The 19,931-nt window shown below is 41.1% G+C and overlaps 1 protein-coding gene across 3 annotated transcripts in view; it reads left to right on the plus strand.

Moving 5' to 3' along the window:
• The window catches only part of Shaw (Shaker cognate w), a 449,043-nt gene that overhangs the window by 216,973 nt on the left and 212,139 nt on the right, over positions 1-19,931 (plus strand). For all 3 annotated transcript variants that reach the window (XM_019049483.2, XM_019049482.2, XM_019049484.2), the window contains exon 3: positions 13,117-13,372. In XM_019049483.2, the coding sequence (XP_018905028.2) occupies positions 13,164-13,372 (209 nt within the window). In that variant the 5' untranslated portion in view covers positions 13,117-13,163. The remainder of the gene's footprint in view (positions 1-13,116; positions 13,373-19,931) is intronic.

A 19,931-nucleotide genomic window follows, 5' to 3' on the forward strand; every position in this document is an offset into this window, starting at 1 on the left:
CTTATTCGTATTTTCGAAAATAAAAGCTTCAAAAAAGAAGGATCCAGCTGCTCACGCTGAGATTTTCGATTTTTTGCGTTTTCAATCTTGTTGTCTGCAAAGAATATTTTCTTTTTCAAGAGTCTGAGATCTCACGCGTAAGGCTCAAAATCTAGCGTGTGGAAAATACAAAGATTTTGATATAAATTATGCGGTAGAGATCCATGCTCTTTTTGTAGCCATTTCACTGTTAAACAAAGGGTAGATATGTCTGTTGGCCATTTTGACTGTAGTCATTTTGAACGTGTAATTTGGACACACCGGTTCTCAGAACAAATAAAAAAAAAAAAACAATAAGAAACCCATCCAGACGAAATTCAACAGAAGTCAGAATTTCCAAGTATACTCTTGATTTCATGTTTTGTTTTATTTTTGTCCTACCCATTGTTTTTAAAGATAAGAAAAAAAGGAAAAAAAAACTCGGGTAAAATCGTCGTCGGTTCAACTTCTTGTTAGGAAACTTGGTTCAAGATCGGAAGATGGACGGCGGAGTGGAGGAGTTCCTGATGCCTATGGTCTCGTCAAGAAAACCTTGCATTATGCAGTAATTTTGCTTTAAAAGTATGCAGAGTGGTGTTCAAAAAGCAATTACCTCGTTGAATTTACCTGTTGAAAATCCCCGAGGAGTTAGGATGAAGGAAACTGGTCAAAACGCAACTTCATCTTGATGCAAAACAATAAGTTGGAATGAAATTACATCGAACTCGGTTTTAGGTTTTTACATAATTCCGCATTCCTCGCCGAGAGAAATAAAACCGAGGGAAAAAATCGAATTAAACTGGTGCATTTCATTCGACGTGGGATGAGTCGCTTCTAATCTAGGGTAATTGATTTAGAAAACTTCCGCTACCTCATCACCAACGCCCCCTCCCCTTCGTCCCATTTTGTCTTAGTTTCTTATTAATGTACGTTTGATTACCAGGGTTTTTTCTTTATTTCCTATCTTTACCTTTTTGCTCTCGCTCAGAAGACGCGTGTATTGTCTTGTGATCCTTTGATCTATCGGTACGGGTGTTTTTCGTCGTAAAACAATTCACATATCTAGGGCTAACGAGCAATACGGCCTAACTAACAATTTTGGTGAAAAGAGTAAACGGCTTCGTCGCTTTCCACACTATGAAATACGCAAGCTGATGATTTTAGTTAATTACAATTCTGTAGGGGAGCGCTTCAATGACGCTGTAATGTGTGAAAAAAATGCAAATCGAACCGTGAAATTACAAGAAATACGAAGTTTTCCGTTCGTTCCGCAAAATTGTCAGTTTGCAGTTCGGCGGTATTGTTCGTTAGCCATCGACGTGCTTATATAAATTAATGATCATGAATATCCTAGGAGCAGTGTGTCGAAGAAAATCATTTAAATAATGTTTTTCTTCTGCATTTTTTTTCTACTGCAGTGGCAAATCATCGGAATCTCCTATGCGGATCTCTATTCAAAGTGATGTTGTGGAATTTTACTTGAGACTCGTTGACTCATATCGTACCTCACCCTAAAGACTCTAAACCTCACCGATGGAGGTGAATACTTCTTTTGATTTGATTTCCTCTGATTTTTTGTATGTTCAAGTCGCTATTACGACGCGTTAGGTTGCTCTGCGACGTCTACCCGCCACAGGAATGTGTCATGAAGCGAATGTATAAAGTTCCGGACCTCTTTGGGAAGTTCTGTCCCGGTCTGTCTCATCAATCACCAGCATCATTGGACACCGTTGCTGCCAGATTCGACCAATCAGATCTGTTGGTTTTCGATAGGTCGAACCGTTTGTAGAACCACCTCGCGAGGAGGTACCTAAATCACCCACCAACGTTGCGATTCGTCGATCACCTAATCGGAAGTTCCGAACTCAAATAGAATGGCAAAAAAGTAGTATCGAACCTCTAAATCCTGCGGAACTTGCATCTCTCCATCTCTTGACGGATGCCTTCTACCCACCGTTTAGCTGGACGCCCTCTCCGTCGCCTACCTGGAGGGACCCAGCCAACACCTTCTTCGGCAGCCTGGTACATACCAGTCATCCTCTTATTTTTCAACCGGGTAAGTAGAGGCGATGAACATATCCGCCGATTGTGAGAGGATTGGAAGAGTGACTGAAAGTTTCGAGGGAGCGCTCACTTAGCTGGCGGAACAATGGGGCGAAGACAAGACGGCACTTGAAGGGGATGCAAGTGCTCGCGGGTTCGGCGCGCACGTATGCGAAATAATTATTATCAAGTTATGTAGCTCCCGGAGTCCCGACAATAGTTGCGCACAGCAACCGCGGCGGAGGGATGGCTCGCACAGGAACAAAGGATTCATCCGGCATGTGAAGCATGCATTAGCCCGACATTGCCCTATCGCCGCGTTAACTTCTCCCCATTTTCGAGTCGCGCCCGACCGCATCTCGTCGTCCTCCGCCCCGAGTATCAAAAGCGCCATGCGACGTTTAAAAATTTCCGCCGCCATTTTGTTTTTATACAGAGAAATTGTTCAACGAAGCTGTCCGGAAGTTAATTTCACTGAATTTTATCGGCAGGAATTTCAAGATTGACGAATTGAAAATCATGCGACGTTTTAAAATTTCCGCCGCCATTTTGTTTTTATACAGAGAAATTGTTCGACGAAGCTGTCCGAAAGTTTCACCGAACTTTATCGGCAGCGAAAAGGAAATTCAGGGAAATTTTCGGACAGCTTCGTCGAAAAATTTCTCTGTATAAAAATGAAATGGCGGCGGAAATTTTTAAAAGTTGCACTGCGCTTGTGATACTTTGGCCGGAAGGTGACGCTCTCACAATTTTTCTGCCATAGAGGTCATTAGTAAGCAAACATAAACAATAATTTAAACGGCGGGTAACAAGGATTTTTATCACTCAAATAATACCAAAACGTTTCGGCGACAGTAAAACTCTTAACACTATAAAATCTTGGTACTTGGCTGTACCTTTTAAAACAAGAAGAATGTTGTTCTATTAGTAAAGCACGCATTGCTTCGGAGACGGGTATCTGCACTGAAAAAAAAAAAAAAAACATATTGAATCTTGAGTCCAGACTCTTGAAAACATTGACAAGGAAAAGGACTCTTGATTCAAGCAGATTTAAGCTTAAATCAAAGGGAAATCCGCTCAAACTAAGAGGCTTGGTTCTTGATTTAAGCTTAAATCTGATTGAATCAAGAGTATTTTTTACTGTCGATGTTTGTAAGAGTCTGGACTCTAGATCCGATGTGTTTTTTTCCAGTGTGTCGTATTTACATAGCATTTTGCTTAGCTCGTATATGTAACTAATAAAAAGGTCTTCTCCTGAGACAGTTTTGAAAAAAGCGGAAAATCTTTGAAACCACTCATCACGGTTCACAGTTATCACATTATAGTGGGTTGTTCTCCGAGAATTACTAGGAGCGGTAGCGACCCCGTCAAGCCTATAGAGATCTCCAACAACGAGAATGGGAGCCGCTACTATATCTTACACGAACCCGTTCAACTTTTTATTGTATACGATAAGTCTCTTGTCGCGTCAAATTGGCCCGGGCACATTGATTTTGATAGTTTTGAAGTATTATTATTATTATTGATGATATTTTTGTTTCTCAAGGTATGAAATCTTTTTTCTTTTTTAATTTTTCACCTTTTAGATAACATACCAGCGTTTTCTCAACCCCCTTCTCCTCATTCGTCGTGTATAACTCCCTCAAAAGAGATAATCGGATCAATTTGACCCGGCTTGGGATTTCTAGGGGTAGTCGTCGAAAAGAAATCGCCGACACGACACGACTCTCGCGAAAAAGCCAATTTATAGACGTGAGCCTTTTAAGGTGCTTGAGAGACATCTAAACTTCTTTTTTTTTTCCTAAATGAGTTTTGAGTCGGAAACATCGTAGCATATTTTGAGCAAACTTAACCTTAACTATTCTCCAATTTCAGAAATAATAGACACCTCAACGCGCGTTGATGCTATGTAGCGCGCGCTATGACAGAAATACAGCAATTCGTGATTGATAGTTGTCCACATTGCATAAACAAAATTGAAAGGTAGATGGGGTGAGACATAAACTCGCAACGATCCGCTCTATGCGTCTTATGAAGTGCCGCTTGGATCCGGAAGAAAAGTTAACAACTCAGGCCGGGTTACGTCTATTATATCCCTTGAGGCAACTTTACAATTGGACATATTTATGCTAAAAGGAACTGTGTCGCATGCAAACCCTGTGCACGTTGTTCATTTTAGCATAAAGACGTCCAATTATGATGAACAAAAACAAACACATGGTGGAGATAGAGCACGGGAAAGGAAGCGCGATGACGACGGCGCAGAGATACAACTATTCGTACTTGATGGATGTCCGTGCCGCATCTTCAAAATTGAAGGCGCGATGGCACGAGACGTGAACTATGCTCTGATTCATGCTGCCTATGAGGTGTCGGGTGTAGCTCAGAGGTAGCTCCTGTCTTAGCCTGTGCCGAAACTCGATGTTTTCTTTTTTTCTTCTTGATGTTGGATTCTTTTTTTACGATGTATCTGTACACGTCCACCTGCATGTAAAGCTCGTATACAGTACGCATGTAAAGCTCGTATACTACAACCTGCTGATCACATGTTCTTAGCTAGCCTCGGTCAGTTTGACCCGGCCTAGGCATGAAAGTGTTAAAGATCGATCCAGCGATTCCCATCCATCCCGTCGATTTAATATCTCAAAATTGGCCAATAAAATTCTCATTCTATTCTCCCGAGTCAATTCAGGAAGAATGCTTACTTATGAATTTTCTCGTCCATTTTCGTTTGATATTGAAGTCTGAAGATTGACAGTGACATTTTTCGTTTTCAAAGGTTACCTACCCTTTTGGTCCCTAAGAGCTACATATTTCGAGTTGTCCATACTCTCCCTATATAGGTACTCTATCTGCACCTTTCGAAACGAGAATGTTTTCATAAGAGCGTTCATCCAACTAAGGAAAGCTGAGTTTTCAGCTGAATCTTTTTGGTTTAATTCCTGTAAATTAGCCTTGTTACCCGCTTCTTAAATTGTTTTATTATTGTACTAGCGGCCCGTACGTGCTTCGCACGTAGTAACTCACACATACTGAATGACGGGTACAGTTAATATACATCCCCCCCTCCTTTAATCTTAGTTTATCCTTTAGTTTGTTCTTATATTTAGTTGAATTATTTTTATTGGCGTTATTTTTATTACTTTGATTTGATAGCAAGCTATAAGATGGGACTTCATGGGTAGGATTTTGAGGAAAAATTTTAATTTTGCTTTCAAATGTATTTAGTGAGCTTAAGCTGCGCTTTAGAAAGTGATTTTCGCACTCTAAATCGCAATGAGTTCTCTCATTTTTACATTTGTACAAAACATCAAAATGACCTTGCCATAAATCACCTGAAAAATGTAATGTTGTACTATTACGTGAGTTTCCAAATGTGTATAATTTTGTACCATGACGATAGACTTCAATTTCATGATTGTAAATTGCACAAGCTGCTTTTATTTCACAAGTAGACCCAAAAATACCTTGCTGTGGCATATATAAAGAATATTCAATTGCTGATCCATAGTTATCCCCATTGAGCATAGCAGATTCAGTTTGGAAATGACTCCAGTTCTGCGTGACATGATCAACAATTTGCTGCCTCGCTTGAAGATGATAATTTTCATGGCCAAGACAGCAAATTGCAATAGCAGAAAAGAGGCAATTTCCATCTTTCGGAATATTTTTTACATGGTATTTATTTTAATCTTTCCGTTTATTTATCGTAACTGGTATTTTCCCCGATGAAATTCTCACGTGACGATCCGATCTCTCTACATTTCTTCACGGTATTTGTCGTTTTGATTTTGAATGCTTCATATACAACTATAATCATACGGTTTTGTAGTTATTAATTTTTATTATCGTCTTGATTGCCAGGAAGTCTGGCAAGGGCACACGCTGCTCTTGTGCGCCGTGCCACGCTGCGCTGTGCCCGGGCCTGGATAAAGGAGAGGCGCCCTAACGAGATAACGCCCGCTTCGGTGCCGGTGAATTGCTTATTTTCAAAACGCACGCCCTTTTCGTGATTATCTCACTCCGCGCCTGTGCTCCTGTTCTTGCCGTGTAATGATCCATATTTACAGGCATCCAGGGTGTCAATCAAGGTTGGAGCCCACAGTTCCTTCGCTCTGTTGCCGATTTTATCGAGCCCAGCTTTTATTCTTCAAGAAGCTAATTGGACCGCTTTTAGCTGAAAGGAACCATGCCACGTCAGCTATTGCTAATTTTAACTGGGTAATTCAATATTTTACAAGAGAAAATTTGAGCAGATTCCTTCGAAAATAAATTGAAAGGAATTTGCTTCTTACCATGCAGAAAATTCACTGAAATTTGCACGAAAATCCGTTTTTGTGTTAAATATTAAATACAGTAGCGGCTGTGATTTGGTTAATTTCGACGCATTCATGCTAAAAGGAACTAAGTGCATGGGGTTTGCATGCAACATAGTTTCCTCCAGCATAAATACGTCCAGTTTCTGCTTAACCCGATCAAATTGGGCTGTATGTAACAGAATAGCCAGCGAGGTTACAGTATTATAAAAATCGTGCTTCTTTACCTTATCTAAAGAAAAAAATGCCAAGAATAGCATGTAGTTTTTGCTTTTATGGGTATGAGAGATTGTTAATTTCCAAGGAAAACAATTGTTTAAATGTTATTACTATGGATATTTTTAGTATTTTATAAGATAAAGACGATGTTGCACAATTTTAAAAATACTGTAATCGAGCTGGTTCTCTTTTGTTATATGCAGTCCTATTAAACGCGCGTGTGCTGAGGAAGTAAAAAACACATACTTGGGTGTTTTTTTAGAAAAGATTTTTATGCAATAATGCGCGGAGGACATGGTGTCTCGGACCTAGAAAACCCCTAAAATACCGGGATCTATGATTCATCAGCCAGCAAAAAGTCTTCGATCAAATCAGGGAATTGGTTTTATGAACTGATGTGCATTGCTCCTTTTCCCCTTCCATGCTCATTTTGTGCAAAAAGTTTGGCAATCCACGTTGACTCGGTGGTCGGCGCTACAAAATGATCCTATTGATGATAAAATCAGTGAATTTCCTTTTATCTTCTGTGCAAAATGATGCCAAAGAATCTGAGGGAAAACAAGAGTAAGCCCTGGATTTCCATCAGGAGTTCACTGGTAAATTTCAGGGAATACGGCACTGCCTAGTTTTTACGGCTTTGGAGACTTTAATGCAACAGATTTGACCCAGAGATTCGATCAGTTTAACCAGAAAAATTTTACCAAAATGTATGTTACATTTTGCTCAACTTCACGTATGAATGCAAGAATTTGGTCACTTCATTTATTACTTGTATCGCTTTAAGATTAAAACCTGGGTGTTCTTCAGGAATGAGACACTGCCTATGGTTTAGAGTTTAATAAGCAACATGTTTAGTGAATGATGCAAAACGATTCGATCATTGTTACCGAGAGAAAAACGAATAAAAAATCATCCGAAAGATTTTGTAAATTATTATTCCTCGTCCCCTACGGACGCAGCATTTTGGTTACTTTTTCATCGTATACGTCACCAAAATGAGCGGAACTACTATAAACCACTCAATAAGACTTCAATGTTTCGATTTTTCTCTCAATCGATCCACTGCACCAGCAATGTTTATGCCAGTTTAGTTCAGAACCATTTTAGCAGTATATGTGTAATCCTGATCAACATTTGCACGAAAGATGGATTTTGTACAAAAAGAAAAGAATACTGCTTCAAAAGTCTACAGTTGCCTGCATTTACAACGCGGTCATGCGATAGATTAAACCCGTTGCGTCCTAATAATGCGATTGAAGTTCTTGCAGCCTCATTACATCTCTCTGGGGAAAAACGATTTGCAGAAGAGGCGTGTTGGGAAAAAACTTAGAGCTAGCCGTATTTACAGCCTTTCGTCTGTAAAAATTATTTCCCGCTTTCTCGTGCTCAAACCCCTTGCGCGCAGTAAGGCGTGACCTTTAAGTCCGGGAAATTTAGAGAAGCTGAATTTATTCCAAAGACATAATCGATCGCGCGTCGACTGTGGCAAATACATTTACACCCCTGCCCGCCTGCCGTGTTTCCCGCATTCCCTTCCCTTCAATCATATTCCACATCTCTCCAGTTTCTTTTTCATTCTCCCTTCTACGTTCAATATTTTTTGCAATCGCTATTTATCGGCAACCCACAATCGTCATCGGCAGCGGAATTGAAAATTTGTCGGATTTTGGGATAAAATCTGAATTACTTAGAGTTGGGTTTTTACCTTTTATTTTCAGGATATACAAACGGAAGTAGGAAAAATTTAGGAAAGAACGGGATAATCTTACGAGACGAGACGAACAAGAGAACACAGATTGATCTAACTAAAAATTTGGTTTCTAAGGCGACGACCAAGGGGGGACCCTCTGCTTCAGGAATGAATCAATAATGGCCGCAAAATTGCATTGCAGCAGCGTCTCCTAAAAAGAGACGGTTGCAATTAACTGGAATTCCGAAACCTTTTTTTGTAAATAGATGCCATTCAATATAGAGAAGGCACGATGAAAGAAGGTTCGGCGTCCTGACATGAGTCACCGCTGTGCTTACAATGCCACATCGATACACTCGTGGTGAACATAATGCAGACATTCTACGCGCCAATGTCGTGCAGCGTGAAATTTTGAAGAACTTGAACTACTTGATTTTGGAGGTTTTTACCTTTTATTTAACAGGAGAGAATTGACGAAAAAGGACAAAGAAAGATTTAGGATTGGATTTGTTGAACGGAGATTTTTAGACACACAAAAAGAGGCAAAGATTGGATTGATACCAAAATTTTGGTTTCCTTGGCGACCGAGGGGGACCCGCTTCATTCTGGCCCCCCTGAACTTCCCGGAAGTTCTGAAGTTCTGCTGGATTAAGGTTGATCCTGATGGGGACCGGGGAAAATCCGAACCTCGTCAAAAATGGCCTTCTCAAAACGGTCTAACATTCTGTTTCTCTTCAGCATGTTGTGGCACAGAGGACATCTCCTCCGAGCGTCCTTCCCCTGGCAACGGTACATTGTGCATGATCAATTTGCATGTCCAAAATGGTGCTGTAGTGGTTTTCTTGCAACTGATGCAAGTTGCCAGCTCCAGAAAAAGCCCGATTACTCTCTCCCGAGTCGACATCTGAAAGGTCAACCAGAATATAGGAAACGGATTAGGAAAAGGGAAAGTGGAAAACGTGGCAGTAGAGAGAATTTTCAAAACGTTGAATGTAAGACGGACGTTGGATTTTAAATGTTGATTTTTAAACGATGATCTTTAATAATAAAATGTGACACCGTCCCAACTCTTAGGGGGATCGTGTCCGAGCGGTACATATAGACGTATTTGGGATTTGGTTTCCCATAAAATTCCGCCATCGTTTTGGGTCGTGCGGAGGGATTTGGGCAGTCTGAATTTTGAGAAGACCGTGTCGAGGGAGGGGAAGTTGAATCAGAAGCGGTAGAAATTTGGGGCTGAGTGACAGCAGGGGTAGAAACTCGATCTTGAGCCGTAGCGGAAGCGGTGTTGTTGTTGGTACCGGAATTTGAACCAGACATTTTTCTCTGAAAACAAGGATTAGTTGGTTAAATATTCGGCAACCGGTAAAGGGAATAGCTTCACTACTGGACGACGAAGTGTTCCACAAGCCGTACGAACATCTACCACCCGAGTATGGCCGTCTCTTCCAGGGTGATGTTCAATAACTCGTCCCAATCTCCACCGTAAAAGAGGAGTAGTGGGATCGTGTAATACCACCAGTTGTCCCTCTTTCAGAGAGTCCTCCTTCTCCCACCATTTTCCCCTTGGCAGCAACGTATGCAGATACTCTATGTGCCACCTTCGCCAAAACTGTTGAGCCAATAACTCAGCCAAATGCCACCTTCTAAGACGAGGAGGATCATCTGGATCATACTGTTTATTGGGCAGCGCTACCAAAGGACGCCCAATCAGGAAATGACCCGGAGTGAGAGCCAACAGATCCGTATGTTCTGACGATAGAGCAGTTAAAGGTCTAGAATTTAAAACAGCTTCTATCCGTGCGATCAAAGTATTAAACTCTTCTTCTTGAGTGAGAAAATTTAGACCATACGTTCGTTTTAAGTGAAACTTGAAACTTTTCACCACTGCCTCCCACACTGTTAAAAATCGTTGATTCCGTCCGACGGAAAATCCGGAGTGAGAATGAACACGGGAGTGCGGTTCAGCGCGTAGGTGCTGAGACGGGCTGCATGTGTAGTCAAAGCACTCCGCACCGGAGCTGCAGTACGGCCCGGAGTCACGCGCACCTTCTCTCCCTCGCACTAGCGCTATATGCTGCCTCTTCTCCCCTTTAAGCCTACCACTCTCAGAATGAAAATGAAAAATTTAAAGAGAGAAAAATAGAAAAAATAATAGAATAGTCGAAATTATGGTATAACAGAGACAATAGAAAAGAAATAAAATAAAGTAAATCAAATATATGATAAAATGAAGTCAAAGACTAAATTGAAGTAAATAATTAGAGGGAGCAAGGAGATGAAGAAAAAAATAAAATAAGGGAAACAACTAAATGATGTTAAAGAATAGAATGAATCTTAAGAGTAAAGTGAAGTCCAAAAATTATGATGAAGTATTAAAAGAAATCACAGTAAATATAAAACAGAGTAAAGGAATGAGAAGTAAATAATTAAAGAAAAAAAATGAAGTGCTTGAAAAAATAAAATAGAGTGAAGAAAAAATAGAAACAATAAGGAAATAAAACAAAGTAAAACGATAAAATATAGTTAAAAAATATAGTAAAGTAAACTAAATACACGGAAAAATCCAGGTAGATTGAAAATATCTTAGCGGCCCGTTCAAATCGTTGTTAAATACCGTTTTTGCGTCACTCTCATGCATCGTTCGCTATAGCTCAATCGGTAGGGTCGTCGGTTAGTGTTAGGTAGGTCCCGGGTTCAATTCCTAAGGTAGGTAGAAAATTTCTAACCTTCAAAATCGGTTATATCACGTACCAATGGTTTCATTACTTTTATTTTTCATGGTTTCAAAAATTATTTCCACAATTAACCCCTTTCCACCATCCCCTAGCTGCGAACCCCTAAATTTGCGGCTCCCGCGAATCCGTCCGGCGTCGGAGTGATTTCTATGCGTACGGCACCCAAAATCCGTCCAGCCGATTCTCCGTCGGAGTGACTCCTCGGTCCGGCGAAGTGAGGGCCCGTTCTTACTCGCGCTTGTGCTGAGTCTCACTCCGTTTTTTTTAACAGTGCAGATGCCTCCCTGATTGAACAGATCTAGGCACCTGTACTCAACAGATCCTCTTCCCTCTTCTAGCCGATAGTTAGGAACAGCAACTACCCTCCACCTACTACCCCTGAGCCTGTACGACTGCCCGACAAAGCCCGCCTTTGGAACAAAAATCCTCAGCGATCTCATAAGATCCAACCGACACAAATTATCGACGTCCCGTATCTTGAAATCTCTTGTAGCTTGCGATACGCTGCTTCCTGCTTCCATCGCCATGTTGCATTCTATGAACGAAATGCGTGGCACGAAGCTTGAGCGGCTGGTCGCAGAAAGCCGATCAAAAAGTAGCCACAATAATCATGAGCGGGCATGAAAAAGGAGTTGAGGATGAGGTGTCTGAAAAGAGGACTTATTTATTCTATCCCAGGCGGAGAGCCGAGGAGGCGAAAACTGCGGGGGCTCATTCCAAGCAAGGGCAGTCGAGCTTCGTTCGCAGAGATAAATTTTCGTGCCATTACATTTCGGAGCGATTTCCCGGTAATTTCCAGCCAGCTAATTGCTCGCAATTCTATGCTGGAGATTAACCATGCTCCATTCCCGTTGAAGCTCGTTGCAAGCAGGACACTCCCGCAGCCACGGTCAGCGACGATTCTCTCACTTTGGCAACATTGCCAACAGAGAGAAGGAAAAGAAAAATGAAAACGAGAGAAAAAAAACAAAAAACAAAAAACGTGAGACTAAGAAGGAACAGAGCGAGAGGGGTCGAAAAACAACTTTTGAGAGAGAGTAATTTTGAAAAATAGTTAAATAATGATTTTTCTCGTTATATAACAATAGTTACAAAATATTTAACAAAAAATAGGTGCCCAGAATTTCAAACTCATAGCCACTCTCCATTTTGCTTCATCCTGTCCTCATCTTTCTTCTGTTGTTGTTTCGCTCTTTTCCGTTGTTGATGTCCTTTGCCTGGTTTCGCTTGCCATTTGTTCCTTCTCTTCTTGGTGCTCTCCCTATCCACTCCTTCCGTGATTTCGCTCGTTGATGGGCCTGGCGTTGGGGGTATTTCTTGGCTTGCCACCTCCACGCGTTCGTTAAGCTCTGTTGACGTTCATTTAGGTGTAGGTATATGACAGGGTGTCTATTAGTCCGGCAATAGTGCTGATTTTTAAAGAGAAATATTAGAATTAGAAAAGCCTAATACATCCCTTAGGGGCCTGGCCTCTCCCTTGCGGGATGTTAGAGAGAAAATTGGAGTTCTAGAGGCTTGTTTAAAATGTTGACATCTTCGCAATTGCACTTGTCTCCAAGTTGCGCCAACGTGCCCGATCCTTCCCCAGGCTCCACCAGTCTCTTTCTGCATGGGTCACCAGTTCGTCGCTCCATCTTATCGACTGTCTGCCCTTGTTCCTTTTACCGCCGAATGCAGAATGTTTCGACATGCAATCATAGCCTCAAAAGTCAATCGAGTAATCCGAGAGAACGGGTTTCTTGCGATAGATTTTGATTCTTATGAGTATAATACTGGCAATGGAAAGTGAAAGAGTAAGTGTCAGGAATTTTCTCATTTTCAGCTTTTCCTACTCAAATCCTAAATTTTTTTTTCGAGGTTATGTTGTATTATTTTGAAGCAAAAGATACATGGAAGCACTATCGAATACGAATTCTTTTTTTTTTGGGGGGGGGGGGGAGGGGGCAATTTTTAGGAGCCAAGTTGGCGCAGAGCCTTCATATTTTAGACGCCATGATCGTTTTCTTGGGCGCATTTGGCGCGTTGGCGCCTATGAGTTTCGAACACCGCTTCTGACACTGCTATACTGATGGACATGCATGGTTTGTTACAGGTGACGTGAGAGGACGGAGCGGGGCTGTGTGCGAAGCGTGAAGCGTAATGAATACGTTGAACGTCGAAGCCGAGAACAAGGTGATCCTCAACGTGGGCGGGATCCGTCATGAGACGTACAAGGCGACGCTCAAGAAGATACCGGCCACCCGCCTCTCTCGACTCACCGAAGCCCTCGGCAACTACGACCCCATGCTCAACGAGTACTTCTTCGATCGACACCCCGGGGTCTTCGCACAAGTCCTCAACTACTACAGGTACACCTCCAACTTATTTTTATCTCACATTTCAACCAGCATTCGACCGACCCGCGACGCTACGCATACTCCAAATGGAGACACGGGAAAAAAAACCCACATCGCATCTAGAGTCCAGACTCTTGGAAACATTGACAAGAAGAAATACTCCTGATTCAATCGGATTTTTGCTTGAATCAAAACGAAATCCGCTTAAATTAAGAGGCTTGGTTCTTGATTTAAGCTAGATTCTGATTGAATCAAGTCGGTCTTCTTCACTTGGATAAAAGACAGTAAAACTCTAACAATACTTCTAATCTTGATACTTGGCTGTACTTTTTAAAACGAGAAGAATGTTGTTCTATTAGTAAAGCACGCATTGCTTCGGAGACGGGTATCTGCACTGGAAAAAAAAACATATTGAATCTAGAGTCCAGACTCTTGAAAACATTGACAAGAAAAAGGACTCTTGATTCAAGCAGATTTAAGCTTAAATCAAAAGGAAATCCGCTTAAATTAAGAGGCTTGGTTCTTGATTTAAACTAGATTCTGATTAAATCAAGAGTATTCTTTCTTGTCGATGTTTTTAAGAGTCTGGACTCTAGATCCAATCCTTTTTTTTTTCTCCTTTTGGAGGTGCGAAATAACCGCAACCTGGTTTCCATAGAACCATTGATCGAACTGCCATGTTGCTTGAATGAGGAAATTGGAGGGGAGATCCAAACGGTAAGGGGTGGAATTTTTGGGGGGATTTTATCATCAAAAAAGTCTGAAATCCACTCCCATTTGCGCAATTTGCGTAGATTGGAACACGCTTTTCCTGAATTTGTTTTGGCGAAAAGGGAGATTTAATTGAAGCGAGGTGAAATACCTATCGTTCCAAGGATATCCCTACTAATTTAATGAAGAGATTCAAGTCATGGGTGTTAGGTGGAATTCATGTCATTTCAGTTTGATAAATTTCTCAGTTGACTCAGCGCAGGATAGGACTCTCCTACTTTCAAATGATCCCTCAAAGAATATACCCTTTGAGAATCGTACAATAACATTTGCTTTGTGATTTTCCTTATCTTTGGACCAGCTTGAAATTCTGGCTAAATAGAGGTTTCGATCCAGAGAGGATGCAACATCCTAGTCGGAGGACGAGATCCCTCCCGGAAATTGGATGAATGACGTCATTTCCTCTCAACCTCCGGTAGTTGCTCCCTTTGTCCTCGCGCCTTCCAAACTGACCCGAAAATCAGCTCCTACGATGTTCTTTATCCATGCATCTCTGTAAACTTCAGCCTGGTTTACACAAAACTAACATTTCCGTGACAAATTCAACCCGCTGTAGTAGCAACACGCTTAGTGCCCAGTGATCTTGTGTAATTTTCAGCACAGTTCGATCTATTGTCGTAATTTTCGTCGGAAAAGCGAACAAATCATGCCAAAACTTACGGAACTGCTTTTCCCAATACAAATCGAGTATTACAAAGTAAATTCTTAAAAAAAGAGAAATTAATCCCGTAATCTTGTGTAAGTCGATCTGTTGTCGTGATTTTCGTCGAAAAAGCTAACAAATGCCAAAACTTACGAAACTAGGCACCTAACGAAATACAAATCGAAAAGAAGTCTAGAATTCTAGATGGCAAATTAATGAAAATTTTAGTCCAGTAATCTCATGAAAGTTTCAGCGCAGTTAGATTTGTTGTGATTTGCGTTGAAAAAGCTAACAAATCATGCCAAACTTACGGAACAACCTAGCAAAGATCAGATTGAAAAGAAGTCTAGGTAGTGAATTTTTTACGAAGCCATCTCCAAAACTACAACGCACAGTATACATGGAACTTATTATTATAATATCATATTCTTATAGTAAAAACCATTTAAAGAGGTAGACGTGCACTGAGAAAAAACTATGGCTTATAAACCTATTAGAGGTAAATATGGAACACCACTAATAGTAGTACCTCTACATATAATAATAGCACATATACCTTAGTTATGGTACGGGGTACCTTAATTAGGTACAGAGACCTTAGTATGGTTCACAGACCGAGAATCATTAGTTTATTTACGACTATTATAGGTGTTCCATATTTACCTCTAATAGGTTTATAAACCATAGTTTTTTCTCAGTGTGGAAGATTTATTTTATCGTGTACTTCGTTTTAACATCGCAAATTGCCAGAATAAATCTTAACGAATGTAATTATCACCGTTGATAGTCAAGCTCCTGGAACCGTTTTGCAATTCAAATGCAATCCGCTTGTACAACAAGTCAACAACTTTTCCTAACTCAATTGAGAATACTTTGTGGTATCTGCACCAAATAAAAGGTACAGCAATAGGTACGGCGTTATTGTAACATCAGCTATTTTCAGTATTGATGTATTCCCACCAATATTTGATAAATGCATCAAAAATGTTATACAAGCCCGCAGAATTTCGGTTTCAGCTGTAAGTCACATGCACGTATTATGCATGTGTAAACCACTTAAATGTCATTTGATCAGTGGCGTGGCGTGAATTGCGATACATCGATTGTTAAGCCATTTAAACCTATGGTAATGAATCGACTATTAAGGTGTTCGCTGCGAACACCCTGTTTATCGATCCTTTTCCATGGGTTGAAATGGCATAACAATCGATATATCGCAAAGCACGGCACGCCACTGCATTTGACGAGCCGTTCGTTATTTTGCGCGTTCACCACGCTTTGCGGAGCGGGTGCCCTTTCCGGAGCTTTTTTCGACTCTATGGACTTAACATTGTACCATGCTATACTAGTAAGACCCCGCTTTGATTTATGGGTAAATCCACCACTTTTCTGCGGCGGGAAGTGATTCCCATTTTCTCAATTTTTGTTTGTTAATATTGCTTACGTTTTTCTTTCATATGGTGCACTTTATGCATTTATGGTACGCTTTTCTTTGACATAATTTATTCTTCCTTCGTGAAATTGACGAACTGAATCACGATTTTATGTTAATTTTCAGTCAACATTCATAAATTTTGTTCAAAGCTAATTGAGCACGAAGTATCCATCCATTCACAAGATTTTTCGGTTTTCGGTTTTTGTACCCATCCACCGTATAATATGAACCCTATATGAATCACTGAATACAAAAAGGGCACATGTCTAGAAAACCAAAGTGTTCAGGAGACACAAAAAGCTGTTTATTGTGTCTCCTGAACAATTTGGTTTTCTGGACATGTGCCCTTTTTGTATTTAGTGATTCATATGTATAGAATGCCATGTCCAAACGGATGATATTATTAGCTCTAAGGTTTAGTTGTGTATCTTTTAGTGATTCACTCCGTTCTTACGTCAACGGGTGATGATAATAACATATTAAACAAGACGTTCCAACGCAGTCCCGTTGCGCTTCTCTCAGTGGCAGAAGGAAGTAATATAGTTGTCCACACATTTTCAGTCAAATAATTTGGCTCAGAAAATCGAGAGAAGCGGGTTCAGAAATTGCGTACGCTCACGTGGCCACATGCTTCACAGCTGTTTTTCGGAGCTCCATCTTAGCGTCTTGGCCCACTGGGTTGGCAATTAATATTTGGATTCTCATGAATTAAATCAATCAATCAATCGTTCAATATAAAAGTCTGATATTGACCCTTATGGACGCAATGGGTCCTCTAGAGGCATTTTCCATCATGTACTATTATTATTTTTTATTATTGAAATTTGAGGTGGGATAATGTCGGACACAGAAAAAGCCCAACACTACGTTACTGCCGGAAGCAACCTGAAAAGATCACGTGACTGTTTCAAAAGTACTCGTGAAGAGAGCGCTTGCGGTATAAATATCTGAACACCTCGAGGCCCTAAAATAATGTAGCTGGGTGTAACACCCGTGCACACTTTTTTCATCAAAAGCTCAACATTTCACACGAGTTTTTTGAACCGCCAAAAAATAAACAAGATTCACAATTTGTAGCCCGGACCAAGATGGCGTCATTTTCCGTGAGGCAATATGTTATGTACGTTGGTTATTAGTCCATGCAACACTTGCTAGTAACATATTTCATGCAACATCGGGGGGTCCCAACGGCTGGAAAGGGTGCATTTAGTAACCAGAAGCTCCCAATTCAATGATTTTCTGGTAAACATGAGAGGGTAGTTCGGTGGTTGCAACACTTGTTAGTAACATATTTCATGCAACATCGGGGGGTCCCAACGGCTGGAAAGGGTGCATTTGGTAACCAGAAGCTCCCAATTCAATGATTTTCTGGTAAACATGAGAGGGTAGTTCGGTGGTTGCAACACTTGTTAGTAACATATTTCATGCAACATCGGGGGGTCCCAACGGCTGGAAAGGGTGCATTTGGTAACCAGCAGCTCCCAATTCAATAATTTTCCGGTAAACATGAGAGGGTAGTTCGGTGGTTGCTCTGCAACGTCCGCACGTTGGAACCAATCGAATCCCTTGGGTTTTTTTGTCTCGCATTCTACGTCCAAGGTATGGCTTGCAGCCAGGTGAACGTGTTGAGCACGCGTGCACACCTGGGTTCGGAGGCAGCTCACGGACTCGGAGAAAAGTCATCAGGACTTTACGATTTTAATAAAGGAAAAATGAAGAGGGCTGCGGGGAAAGTTAGCCCCGTCTTAACAACGTCCTCTGCTATCAACGCCTGAATTTAAATGAGCTCCTTTGTTTTTCTCCCTCCCCTCGTTTGTCGACGCTCCCGCTCTCGCACTTCCGGTCCCGCATTTCCGGTCGCCGTAATTACGTCAGCTCAATTTCGCCTCGGCCTACCTTCTGTTCTGCCGTGCTAAGGAAAAACGCCGTATGAACATTCGAGAGTCGCCGAATAGCCCCGGATAAAACATGTATCTTCGAGGAAAGTTATGCATGCTTCTCCTTGAAATTTTCCAATATTTTAGGTTAAATTGTTAACAAAATTGTCCAGCAAATTTGAAGATAAATGTTCACAATTTTCTCAGTAAATTCGTTTTTTGTCGGAGGAAGTGTGACGGCGTCTGAAGGTTCATACGGCGTTCTTCCTTAGCCCGGTAGTGTCGGGGTGTCCTATCAGGCACAATTTTCACAGAGAGATCAGATTGCGGGAACTGGAAAGCGCCGAGCACATGGCACCATGCGAAAATGATTACTTTGAAAACGTGGAGGTTGTAGGATGCAATGGTATTTTTTAGTTGGAACGCAGCTGAGGAACGGAATAAAAAAATACCGATGGCCATCGCGATCCACTACGTTCCGGTTAAAAAAAAAGCTTCTTCGGGAGTCGAGGAGCGCAGGGCCCAGGGGAACCCCCCTGTAACTTCTATCCCCATCCGCTCGTCCCCGCATGGGGAGTGGTGTGAACGTTGAGGTTGCGGCTGCTCTGCGTTGTTACCACTAATTGGTACTGCACTCATTTTGAATGCAAAGAAACTACTCTGTGTAATGTCTCAGTATTGGCTCGGGCAATAAATGAGATTAATGTCAACGTCCTGTTTGCTTTATCTTAATTAGTCACGATTAGCACGGCAATTATTTCTTGCAGGTAGGCCGTCCTCGAAGTCCCTTCAAGAAAACGGGGGTTAGAACAATGTTTACTCCCGTAGAATTATTTGGATAATATCATGTTTGAAGGTTTATATTCTTAATTATAGCGCGACTTTTAGTAACTTTCAGTGAGGAAATTGCAAGTATAGCGAAAATCTTCGAGATTTGTCAAGGATCTGAAAAAAATCGTTAACTGGGTCTTGTTACAAAAAGTTGAACCTCTTCTTAACTTCGTATATAAGCCGGACGTATGTACACTTCCAGAATGGAAACGGGAATGTTTTCAAGCTTTGGTTTCACTGTTGTTTCTTAGGATGAAGAATTTTTGCAACGCAACGTATAAAATATTTTCTAAAAGGCGTTTTCGCTTCAACACAAGATGTTTTCACGTAGAGGCAGCCGATATTAGGGATTTTGGCGATTACCTTCAAACTGATTGCTGGCCTCTTTCAAGCACTCATCCATGAAGAAGTTTTTTTAGAAAATCTCTCAAGAGAGGTTCTATTTCATACCTAGCTTTGTACAGCTGTGGTGTTTATTGCTGAAGTATCACGTTGGTAGAGACTAACCGCCCAAGGATTTAGGACAAGAGGCAGCCGATATTGGGGATTTCGGTGTTAAACTTCAAACTGATTGTTGGCCTTTTTCAAGCACTTCTTTCTGAAATATCACGTCAGTAGAGACTTAAAACACGAATTTCCTGGTAAACTTATAAATACCTTCCTTTCAATTTTTCAGATAATTTTGTTCCCAATTCCACCTGAAGTTCCTGAAAATTTCAAGGAAAACTATACATAACACGTCTCTAAAGTAAACATTTTATGGAAGGAAATTTGGCAACTGCCGAATGTTCATACGGCGTTTTTCCTTACCACGGCAGTTACGGACAGACGACATCTTGTTCCCGACTGCTTCGTAGGCCTTGTTGCCAAGTCGGCGGAAATGAGGGAATATAACACATTCAAAATAAGGCCTCGTTGCCAAGTCGGCGGAAATGAGGGAATATAACACATTCAAACTAGGACCCGTTTTTTTCTCTCTGGAGAAGATAAGTCGATGTTCAGAAATTAAAGCTG

The sequence above is a fragment of the Bemisia tabaci genome, chromosome 1 (genome assembly GCF_918797505.1).
Source record: "Bemisia tabaci chromosome 1, PGI_BMITA_v3".
NCBI lineage: Eukaryota > Metazoa > Arthropoda > Insecta > Hemiptera > Aleyrodidae > Bemisia > Bemisia tabaci.